This window comes from Macadamia integrifolia, chromosome 6, assembly GCF_013358625.1.
Source record: "Macadamia integrifolia cultivar HAES 741 chromosome 6, SCU_Mint_v3, whole genome shotgun sequence".
Classification (NCBI taxonomy): domain Eukaryota; kingdom Viridiplantae; phylum Streptophyta; class Magnoliopsida; order Proteales; family Proteaceae; genus Macadamia; species Macadamia integrifolia.
In genome coordinates this window covers 10,104,857-10,116,833 of record NC_056562.1, presented here as the reverse complement: position 1 = coordinate 10,116,833, position 11,977 = coordinate 10,104,857, and the positions used below count along the sequence as shown (strand labels likewise).

The following is an 11,977-nucleotide window of genomic DNA, read 5'->3' as shown; positions in this document are numbered from 1 at the left end:
TTTTTTTTTTTTTTTTAATGAAAATAAAATAAAGAAACCACTACACAACCGAAAGAGAAACGTCTATATAGTCTCCACTCCAGAAGTTGAGAACTTGGACTTCTGTACCATTGATTTACAAGCTAATCTTTTAAACCAGCGAACCAGCGCATTGCTCTCTTTGTTACCTAAAAACTGCCCTAGACATCGACGAATGAATATAGAAATAAAGGGAAAAAAAAAAAACTCCACCAAGAACAATTGGTTGAATCCGGAAACAATCTCCAGATCCTTAGATTCACTCCAAATCTCCAAAATCTGTTTTTGCTAAACGCTATACCTTGTTGAATCCTTCAAGAAGCCCTCAAGTTTGTGGTTTGAGGAATCGGATCAGATCAATTCAGGATGATCCGAAATCAAATCAAATCACCCTCCGAACACAATGATTTGATACCATTCCGATCCTACCAATTCAGGCTGATCTGATCCAAATCCTCAAATCACAAGCTTGACGGCTTTCATTTGGAAGCACAGAAATCAAGTCATTGTTTCACATTTTGCCCCTAACCCTCTCTCAATATTACAGAATGTTAACCAGTGGTTATCTGATCTAACAATTTGTTCTATGCTTCTAAATGACAATGTCTTGTCAGATGAATCGGTCAGCTTGATAAGATGACAAACTCTACCCCCCCCCCCCCTCTCTTCCCTTTTGACTTATCCAATTTTGGTGGTTTGTGCTAATGCAACTAACTTTTTAAACACAATTTTAGGATGAGCATATGGAATTATGTCTCAAGGTCACTTCAAACTAATCTGTACAGGATCTACTACAGCCAACCAAAAGAAGACAGCTGAGGCAACAAGAATTTTGGAAGGCTTGCAGACATCTCTCAAGGGGGGTGGAGTATAACTGAAGTTTGGTTCACAAATCTGGAGTTATTTCAGCAAATTCCTCAACCGATTAATGGAGCATGGCCTTGGCTTCACTTTTCTACTTCTCTTAGTATTTATGAAAATTTCAAATCTATTGCCTTTTGCTTCAAAGAATCTAGTACTAACCAATAATGAATTTTATAATTAAATTGGCTTGCTAAGGATTTCACAGACGGGGAGACTCTCAAAGGAGTCTAAAAAAAAAACAATTTAAACTTTGGGTGTATTTAAGTTTCCAGAGAAAAAAAAATCCACCATTTTGAGATGCTAGAAAAACAAGCCCTCCTACCATACAGCTCAACAGGAACCAAAGAACAGTGTGATCCTAGAAAACGAGCAGCAGATTTAGTAGAGAAATTACCTTGTTTGGATAACAAGCACCACCACCGATCCTCATTTGTACTAATAGAAATGAAAAAAAAAAAATGGGACAAATTACGTTAAGAAGGCAAAAGTCAATTATTTTTCAAAAAAAAAAAAAAAAAATCCACCATTTTGAGATGCTAGAAAAACAAGCCCTCCTACCATACAGCAAGAACAGTGTGATCCTAGAAAACGAGCAGCAGATTTAATAGAGAAACTACCTTGTTTGGATAACAAGCACCACCACCGATCCTCATTTGTACTAATAGAAATGCAAAAAAAATGGGACAAATTACGTTAGAAGGCAAAAGTCAATTATTTTTCAACATGGAAATATTAAGCTCGAACTTTTATCCAAAACAAAAAGTGTAATAAATGTTGGTCTAATTGTTGAGATATGACCTGAAATCTGATGTGGAAAAGCAAAGGGAAGTCTAAACCAACGGTCTTGATGAGATGAACCCTCTACATGGCTCAAAATGGTGGTTTCTCTTAGAAATGTTTAAATATTTGCAAACGTTGAGTGATTAAAGATACAACAAACTGGGTAGCAATGTCTAACAGACTATCCAACAAGTAACAAAGAAATATTAAAAACTGAGAAATCAACCCTATCAGGTGAAGACTAGATGATGTTTTTTGATTAAGAAACTAGAAACTGTACATAATAGAGGAATCTGATCCAATAGAGCCAATCAAAGAAAACCTGCTAAAAGAGGTGGCTTGACATCACAAGAGGCTTGAGTTTTGCTTTCACTTTTTTAGAATTGCAGTGAAGGATAGAATCTAATGCTGAAACAGCTTCAGAGATATGTTTGCCTTTGTTCAACATGATGCAGCTAGCCCTGCCAAATCAAAGCAGGAGTACTGATTAAATTCAGCCCAGATCAAGCATGTTGTGGCTGTGAGGTTGATAAAAAAAACAAGAATATATCCAATGGAAAACTTAATCAAACACGTCATATACAAGTGCATAATCAGGAAAATCAACAGCTAAGCCATCTTCTAAATAGTCCAAAAACATAATGGAAGAAAAATCAATCAAATGAACCAAATATCAAGTGACCCCATGCTTTTATTTCCTCTTCTCCTTCAAGTTCAAGTTCAGGCATTGAGAAACCAGTGCGTTTTTTTGACTAAGAAAATCAAAGAGAACTTCTCAATTTAGATCAACTTAAACATGTTGCTAGACTGTAAAGTAACAACATTCTATTATGATGGAGGGAAAATGACGAAGGTTTCGGACCGACTAGACATGCATTTGTTCATCTTTAAAGAGTTTGGATTTTGAAGCAATAAAAAGACATCAATGAATTGAATTTGAAGAAAGCCAACATATGCCAAGTGTACTTTTTAGATTCTGTAGCAGGCCTTCCAGAGTATTATGGCTGTCCTTTGCCTTCTCTGAAGGATATTTAATTGGTGGAGGTTCAAGGTTCCAAAGGGAGCTGAAGTCCTAAAAAAATTGGAATTGTAATGGAGTCAAAGAGAATTTGAAGCCAAGCAATAGATGGAATGCTGACGTAGCCATACCAAGGTTGACAATGGTTGGGGTGATCATAACAATGGTAGCCTATTTATCTAAATGTTAATTTAGTCTAAGCACATATGATGGAGGTATAACACAGATTATACGTATTCATCTCCAAGCAGCTGCGATACATCTAAAAGTTTATTCAGAAGACTATAACCGGTGAAGAAATGTGGATGAGAACTAAAGAATTAAAGACTAGAAAATCTGTATTTTCCATGTACCTCCTTCCAGTGGCCACATCTGTAATCTCAGCTCTACTAGGTAGGCCTGATTTGACGAGGGACTCAAGAACTTGGGTTGCCCAAATGACTGGTACATGGGCAGCACCACAAATGGACAGAATCTCTTCTTGGATATCCGCCAACCTTTCCCACCCACACTCCACCGCAAGATCTCCTCTGGCAATCATGACTCCCAAAGGATTTGGAGATTGCATTGCCTGCAATAGAAGGAGAGGTAAATTCTCAAACCCACTTTGAGTCTCGATCTTTAGCACAATCCCTAAGTTGAGAAGCTTCCGTTTCTCCAATTCATTGCGAAGAATTACAACATCATGGACATCTTGGATGAATGAGATCCCCACCATGTTAGCATGAGCAGCAACGAAATCAAGGTCCATAAGATCTTTTGAAGTGAGGCCTTCAAAACGAATATCACTCTCAGGGATGTTGATGGATTTTCCTGAACCAAGTTTAGAGCCTTTTAGACTAGCATGAGTGATTGAGACAATAATCTCTGAAATACTAGTTCCTTGGATTACTCCCCAGATTTTCCCATCATCAAATGCAATTGGCTCTCCAGGTTTGACAGAATCAAAAAGAAGGCTAGAGGAACAAGTTATCCTTGGAGCAACATCTGTGGATCCAACCGAGGTATCTTGTTCAGTTAAGCATGTATCTCGAGATATGATTAGCAAGTCTCCCACTCTCAATTTGATAAAATGCTCTACTGCAGGTACACCCTCCACACGTCCAACTGAAAGTTTACCCTTCCTCCCTTTGAGATAAAATTTTGTGCCAGATTCCACATAAGAAGTCCTCAAACACTCAGCCATGCAACCAATGCCAGCAAAAATGGGAATCTTTTGTGAAATTTTTAGCATCCTTCGTTTACCCCTAGCATCAGAGAACCTCAAAATATTACCCACCTCAAGATTATTAAGAAATTCTTGGTCATTAATGGACAGAAGAGCATCAGCGTTTAAGTGTGCAGGAATAGCCCCTGATTCCGCATGAGACAACCAGACTTGAGCAGGAAAGATTATATTTCCTCTTGCATCCCTTTTGGGTGATATTTTCATCACACATGGACCAGTTTTCGCGGGATCAGTGCGGAGCTTTGGTCCAGCCAAGTCCATGAGTATCTTACATGGTTTCTCAAGCATTTGGGAGTTTTTTTTTAAACTTCCAATGATGTTGCTCCAAACACTAGTGTCTCCATGTGCACAATTGATACGGAAAATGGTGGTCCCTGCATTAAGAAGGTCACTTATAAGTGCTTCATTCTCAATGACTTCTCTACCAACTGTTACCATAATATGGATGGTTTTCGCATCTTGAAGCTGACCTAGCAATGAATCTCTATGGCTTGAGGCCTTCTTCCTCATTGTGGTCATACTGAATTGTGTCTTTTTACTACAGTCTGAACCTGACAGAGTACTATTATCATCTCCCTCATCGTCTTCACTATTCAGCAGGCAAGCTTTCAGATTTTCCAACATTTGGATCCCAGCAGTAATACTAGCTAGAACATTTGCATTGATGCTTTCCAAACTCAGAAGACCAACAGAAGAAAGGTCTTCTTTAAGTTGCTCAACGTCCAAGCATTTTAAAGCCAGATAGTGTATTAAGTTTGTCGCACTAGCCAAATAAGTTCTGTGAGGACACACCAAGCAGAAGTTAGAAGGTCTATCGTGAGATGAACAGGGAAGTATAAGAAACATATCAATTATAATTTCATCTATTTCATGTTCTTGGCTCTTGACACTATCTAGCATACAACTCAAGGGCAGAGCCATTGATGTAGTTAGAAACCTCTACTTAAAGGAAAGGTTGTCAACTAATTATAACAGTTATACCATCAACTAGTATACGTCAAATTCCTGACACACACTTCTGGCTGAGGCTTATGCTCTTTGGTAAGTTGAATAATTGGTCAGTATTCCTTTGTGTACATCTGTTGTCAACCACACCCACTAGTTGATTGACCACCTATTATAGGATTACACACTAAAAATTTCGTGGCTCATATGTTTCTCTAGATCTTTCTAGCGATGCAATTGGCTCTGGTACAGTATCACATACCTGTGACATAGTTTAAGCGAAGAAGAATTCCATTGCTCCATGGCCAATAAGTGCAAGTGAATGGCCTTTAACTTGTCAAGAAGGTTAACTCGGTTTATTGGATCCTCAAGGATGCCCTGAGTGAGGTTCAAACTTAAGTGTGGATCCGATGCAACAACTACCATATCTGGTTTCTCAGGACTCTGAATATCTCCAGAGGCTACCATGACCGATGGAAGCACTTCATCATCAGTTTGAGGTTTTGAACACCCTCTTTCATGTTCAATATTGTCATTTCGTTTAGCAAAAACTTTGGGGCTTGTGTTCAAGTAGCCCTTTTGTTTTGCAAGTATTTCAATGAGGTGATGCCCAAACACTGAATTTGTAAAGTGAAGTCCATATGTTGGGTGTGAAAACCTCACGCTTTGCTTGTGAAATGTAAGAACTGAGAGATAAGTGCCATGGAATGCCTGTAGATTAAAATCATAAAACAAATGCAAGTGCTTCCTACAGAAATCCAGGAAAGATAAAGAAAAATGGAAATATCTAACTGATGCTGAATCAAGAAATCAAGTTGTGCAATTTAATGAAGATAATTTTGTGGAAAAGAAAAAGGAAATGCAAAAGAATGAATGAGTTATGTTTTAAACCTTAAAAGTGACAAATTCATACACATCCAAGCAATTCACTATTATTTAGTTATATAATTTATACATGAGCATGTGTGTCTTTCTCAGACACTAAAATCAACATATCCAAAAGGTTGGCATGTAGGTACAATTCATTTCATAGATCCAGATGTTTACAAAGCATTTAGTCATGGAAATTTGCAACATAATTTCTACCAAAAAAAAAAAAAAGAAAGAAAGAAATTCGCAACATAAACTTTCTAAGAAAAGAACTGTGGTTATGCATGATTATTATATTGAGGTTTTAATGTTTTTAAATGCTTAGGCATGTTTTGAGGTGTTCCATTTTATTTTGATCTGGACTTATGCCTCATGAAGACATTTATAACTCTACTATGAAAGCTGTTATACATATTTATTATGTTCCTGTTGTTATATTTTTAAATGCCAAGGAAATTTGTGAGATTGTTCATTCATTTTGATGTGGGGCGTGAGCCGCAGAACATCTCAGGTTTCATCCTATGTTACCCAGACATAGCAAAGGATACAACTTCAATATGGAAAATATTCAATTTCTCGTACTTTAATTGACTGGCATGAAGTGTTGGGCACAGGTACTGCTCATAATTGGATGTGTCCAGGTAACGATGGTTTCATCATTCATAACCAAAAGGAGTTATTACTAGATGCAGGAGAAAATGTGACCTTGAACCTTTTATATTTTATTATAAAATGCAAAATCACCCCACCCCCACACCCCAAAAAAAAAAGAAAAAAAATTTCTTCTGAACAAAAAAAGGGAGAAAAAGAACACTAATGACCAGTTTGCTTGTAAAGCATACACCTAACATTGAAGCATTTAAAAAAACCAATGTCTTGCATTAGGTGTGTGCTAGTGCTTTTGTTTCACAGCATTTTCGTAACCCTTACTTTGAAACTCACTGAGCATAAACTAGGATGTTTTTATCAAAGATGAGTATAATGCACATGTCTGATATTGCCAATTTTCACAAAATTGAATTATCTTATGGGAAAAAGAACCATAACCAGTCCTGTTCCCAATGCCCTCTCACAAGTTTCCATGAAATGACTTCTCTGCCCCCCCCCCTGTGTGCTCTCTTATGGATACTCATGTGTGCTCCCCCATTGGCCCAGGTGCTGGTGCAGTAGCCACACAACCAGTTACCATTCTCTTGCCCTTATCTAATTTACCTATACTGGACATGTGGTGCATATGCAAGTGAGCACCAATTTCCTTCACAGACTACCATCCTCACCATTAATGTCCATATCTTTTTCTGGATATGTCACAATATTAAGGTCTAAATAGCATCATTCAAATTTATTTAGGGTGATTAGCATCCTTCCATGAGGTGGAATGGCAGATCTTTTCTGTAGATCTACTGGAAGCAAAGGTCCAGCCTTGTCGCCCCAAATATCATGGCGGACAAACAATCAGAAGCACTCATTCGAAGACATCTCTCAAGAATTTTGTTTGAAAGATCATTAGGATCACCTGACTAGTGTCTTTCCAAATTCTTGCCAATCCAAACCAATGTGAAGATACAGATTATATTGGGGAGGTACACCAGGTGCCACAATTATTACTTTGATAGTAATGTGCAGCAGTGCATGATAGTTTCTCTACTCATAGCTATTGTACAAAGAAGAATTATGAGCAACGTAACAAGGAACAGCATTACATTCTGCATGCATAATGGATTAGGCAGTACAGCTGCAAGTGCATGTTTGGGAAAATTGAAACTTCAAAAATTTAGGGAGAAGAAAACTTACGTGGGTTGGAATTGAATGATCAGTACTAAAACGAACGGAGGGTGAATGCAGCATCTTTACAGGGCTATTATTCAGTAACATAAGAAGTCAAAACCTGCACAACCCAGATGAACCGACAAGGGTGGGGGTGGGGGAAGGTATCAGATATAAAAGGATTCAGTATAATTAGAATAAAAGATAGGGAAACCTGAAAATTTCTATCATCAAATGCAAGATGGATGGCCTAATTATAAATAAATAAAAAATTGAAAGCTTTGAAGAACATGAAAGAGTCCAACATCCTTCAAAAGGTTGTATATCACACCAATAAAGCATGAGGGGATCTGGATATTATTAGGAAGTTGTAAATTCTCATCTTCAATGCATGGCAATAAGGCAGGCTTTGATTGGGTGTCAAGCTGTTTTCTAATAGTCCCCTAGGAATGACCAAATAGCATAGGACTTATTCAAAATGCTGATGCAGCAGCAGCAGCACCAGCACAATACTAGGGTTTGTACAAGCTTATGATAGGTTTTGTGCCATCCTCCTTATATAACAGAGGAAACTAGGGTGGCACAGAGTTAGGTACCATGGTGGAAAGGCATCCCTGAGGCACAGAAATGTCTAAGAGATATGATAAGAACATTGCAAAACCTTACTCAATTCAATAGTCCCTATATGAAATTCAGCTTTAACTCATTACAAAGTTCTCCAATTCTATCACTCTATACAATTAAAAACTTAATTGCATTAGTGATGCTCCTCTTACATAACCTCTTACTATTCTCAAATAGAAGACAGAGAAATTAGAAAAGGAAAGAAAGAAAATTTTTTTCTTGCTCCATTTCCACCACTTTTAACTTCCAAGCTTCTTTTTAAACCTAAAGAATCTTAAATCTATGCATATAAGAATTACTGTAAACACCATTCGTTTTCTGCCAACATGGAGCATACCAAAGGAAAATATTGCCTTTCACAGACCGACATTTTAACAACAGCCTAGCGAAGTTGGTGAGCTGTGGTGGGAAAAATTCCTACGCTCACCAGGAGTTCTCGAGTTCGAGCCTCTTGGCTGTTATCTACTTCCCCTCCCCACCTATCCAAAAAAAAAAAAAAAACATTTCCGATTGTAAGCATACCCCTACAGTGTGATTTCCGATCAGAACAACTAGCACTAGTCGTAATTTCCAACCCAACCACAACGATTTTTTTGTAGCCTAGTCGAAGAACAATTAAAAAAAGGCTCCACCTTCCCATCAAAAAAAGGATTTTTGATAGATTATGCAGATTCCAATCCGTATAATGAACATTCTTTAACGAAAATTACAATCTTTCAAGGCCAAAATCTGATAAAAGATTCCATATAAACGTAGTTCGGAGAAGTATAACAAAGATAATGAAAACACCCAAATCGAGAAAACGTAAATAAGCTTAGAATCAAATCTTGCTTTGTTTGATCTATCGAAGATTACAAAAATAAAATCTCCACTGCATCTCAACTAATATGAAAATAGAAAGTTAATGTTCTCAAAATGAAAGAATTGATGAAGAGGTTCATGCATTATTTTTATTTTTTATTTTTTATTTTTTACCTCTTGAAGGCCTCGGCTATGAAGACATTGAAGAGATTGGTGCGAGCAGAGACGTTTCTGAGTTTTCCAGGTGAGAAAGCCGGGAAAGTGGATATAAAGGGAGTGTGGGAAGCGCGTGCCTGATTCTCTTTCTGTTATGACACGTGGCATATTCGAATCCGTTGGAAAAAAAAAATTAATAAAATTCCGCAAACCTTTTGCCTTTCTAGTTTCTGGATGGTTGAAACGTCAACCCACGCTATCTTCTAATAAAGGTTTTTCGCCCGGTTCTTTTGAAAACCCAGCCCAAGTTTTGTTTGCTTCGTGTGTATTGATGAGGTCCTCCTCTAGCCCAAGTCTGTCGTTTCATGATTGGATTCTTAAATGGGGAAAGACTTGGAGTCAAAATTACAAGTTTGAATCCACAAAAAGGATGTGGGCCAATCTACCCTACATGTCAATGATAGGCCTTTACAAACAACAGATTGGGCAGCGTCACTATTTAACTTGAAGCAGCCAAAAGGTGGGAGAGACCATTGAATTTAGGAGTGTCAATCAGTCAAGCTGGATCAATCTCGGTCAGGCATAGTTGGGGCTTGGCGGACATATATTCTTGCACTGTGATTTATCTATTTAAGGAATGAATCGGTCTCGATCAGTCTCATGTTGGGCTCAATCGAATTTCGACTCTTTAACCGGGCTTCTCCAGATTAAACATGATAATATACCAAAAATTCTTAAACGGACAAAACATACGTATAAACAATCGAGCTAAATGTGTTAGGCCATGTTAGGACAGTAAAAAAGCCGGCTCAGTCGGGCTCCCACTGGTCTTACCCCTTACACCATGTACTATCTGTTTATAAATGAGCTAGGCCTGAGCATGGGACCTTTGTTAATCGGGCCAGACCGATCTTTAAACTATCGGACCCTTGCGGTCCGACCCTTGCGGGCTTGGGACACCCCTATTTGAATTGGTGTTGTAATCTCTTGAATGGCTGTTTGTTGTGTTGGAGATCTATGGGCTTGGGCGTGTAGAAATTCTAACCCGAGCATGTTGGGCCTGTCGAATTGCTACAGATGGGACAGAGATGCTCCCATGAAGATGAATTCATTGCGGGCTAGCCAAATATTCCAAGCAATGAAACTGCAAAGGGTTATGTTTTTCCTCTCTTCCTTCTTTCCATGAATTGCCATAGCATCCCATTTAAGCATCCATTGTTTAATAGATAGAATTATCATTTGAAGGGGAGAATGCAAAAGAGTGAACTCCCAAACCAAACAGCCTTAGCAAAGTTGCAAGATGTCAGGCGGAGTCGCCACTTAAGCAGAGCTGAACCTGTGCCATCCTTGCAGGCCTGGGTTCTTTATTTGAATACATGAATAAATATATATATATATATATAATACATGTAAATTTGTATGAATTCAGGCTAGGGTCGGGTAAGGTAGGGCAGGTCCCAATACCTCAACCTGGATTTTTGATCCGTATCCAGGCAATGTGATGAAAATTCAACGCCCAATAGTTAGGGGGTGTCAATGGGCTGGGTTGGGCTGGATTTTTTTAAAACCAAGCCCAAGCCCAACCCCAACCCCAACCCAGTACTAGGTTAGGTAGAATATATCTCAGCCCAAAACCAAAATAGCCCAATACTATTGGTTACTTGGTTGCTTGATCTTGATATATTAAAGAGGCCAAAGATTAAGGTTTTCTTATATATGAAGATTGTGAAAAAGTGTGAGACTTTTTACAAACCTTTTCTTATAAGTTCCATTTAGTTGCAATGAGAATTTAAAAAGAAGGGAAGTGAAATTTGCTTACTTTAAAAAGAAATGTTTAGAATCATTACCCCATATGATTATATAAACTACTTAATTTTTTTAACCACATTTAGTAATGATATATTTTAGTGTAATTTTTATTTTACATATTATGGCAAAGGGTTTTGGATGCAAAGTAAAGTGAAATTTTATAACCAAATATGGAATGATTTGAAATTAATGTTAAAGTCACATGGGTAATTATTACATATATTTCTTTTTTTAGTATGAAAATTTCACTTCCCTTCTTTCTAATTCTCTTTATAACCTGACATAGCCATAAGTATCCATTTTTAATTATTAACATATTTATATTATGTACTTAATATATAAGGTTGGTTTGGGATGATACGTCAACCCAGGTCCAGCCCAACCCGAAATCGGGCTTGAAATTCTCAACCCTAGTCCACCTTATAGTCTGAAATCTCAACCTAGGTCATGTTCGGTCAAGATTAAATTGGTTTGAAAGGGTTATTAAATTCGGTTTACAAGAATGAATGACTCGAACCAACCATTTGAACCGGTTCTGACCAAACCGTAAGGCAGTTTTGAATTTTGAATTTCAAATCCCTAAAAGCTTATTTGATTTGCAATCCTGCTAGATGCCCTCTCTCTGTCACCTCACGCTGCATCTCTCTCACAGGAAGCGGTCTCTGCTCACGATTCTCTCTCCCACCCCTATCACTGCATCTCTCTCACACCACTCTCTCTGTGAACGAGTCTCTCTCTCTCACTGTAGCTCTCTCACAACCCTCTCTCTGTGAACGAAGGAGTAGGTTTCTCTACTCACGAAGGTCGCGGGCTGCTCCGCTCTTGAAGGTCTCTCTCTGCTCATGAGGTATGTTTCCAAGATGGAATTCCTTTGTTTCATGACTTAATAGATAACATGTACCTAATTTCTTCTTTCTATTAGATTTATGGGCGATTTTAGTTTTTTTTTTGTCATGGATTTCTCTATGTACGATTGTGTTCTTTTGTTTTAACTGTAATCCAACTCGTACTTGGTTTATATCCATTCTTCCTGTCTTCTTCTTCTCCTTCTTTGTCATTTTTCCTTGGTTTAGCAAAATAATAGGCTATTGTTCCAG

The 11,977-nt window shown here is 37.9% G+C and overlaps 1 protein-coding gene across 5 annotated transcripts in view; it reads right to left on the bottom strand.

The window, feature by feature from the left end:
• LOC122080890 (plastidial pyruvate kinase 4, chloroplastic) overlaps nucleotides 1–9,215 on the bottom strand; it is a 10,203-nt gene extending 988 nt beyond the window's left edge. Inside the window, exons 1-8 of one of the 5 annotated variants that reach the window (XR_006140946.1) lie at nucleotides 9,090–9,215; nucleotides 7,518–7,611; nucleotides 5,116–5,564; nucleotides 3,034–4,686; nucleotides 1,985–2,123; nucleotides 1,681–1,743; nucleotides 1,500–1,540; nucleotides 1,032–1,317 (exon numbers count right to left, since the gene is read on the bottom strand). Coding sequence is in view for 3 of the 5 variants with exons in the window: in XM_042647770.1 (XP_042503704.1) it covers nucleotides 1,988–2,123; nucleotides 3,034–4,686; nucleotides 5,116–5,564; nucleotides 7,518–7,598 (2,319 nt within the window). In the remaining 2 variants the exon portion in view is untranslated. Of the gene's footprint in view, nucleotides 1–1,031; nucleotides 1,318–1,499; nucleotides 1,541–1,680; nucleotides 1,744–1,984; nucleotides 2,124–3,033; nucleotides 4,687–5,115; nucleotides 5,565–7,517; nucleotides 7,612–8,451; nucleotides 8,582–9,089 lie in introns of those variants that run through there. The other 4 variants (XM_042647773.1, XR_006140945.1, XM_042647770.1 and 1 more) reach the window with 4 other exon arrangements.
• Nucleotides 9,216–11,977: the final 2,762 nt, after the last annotated feature.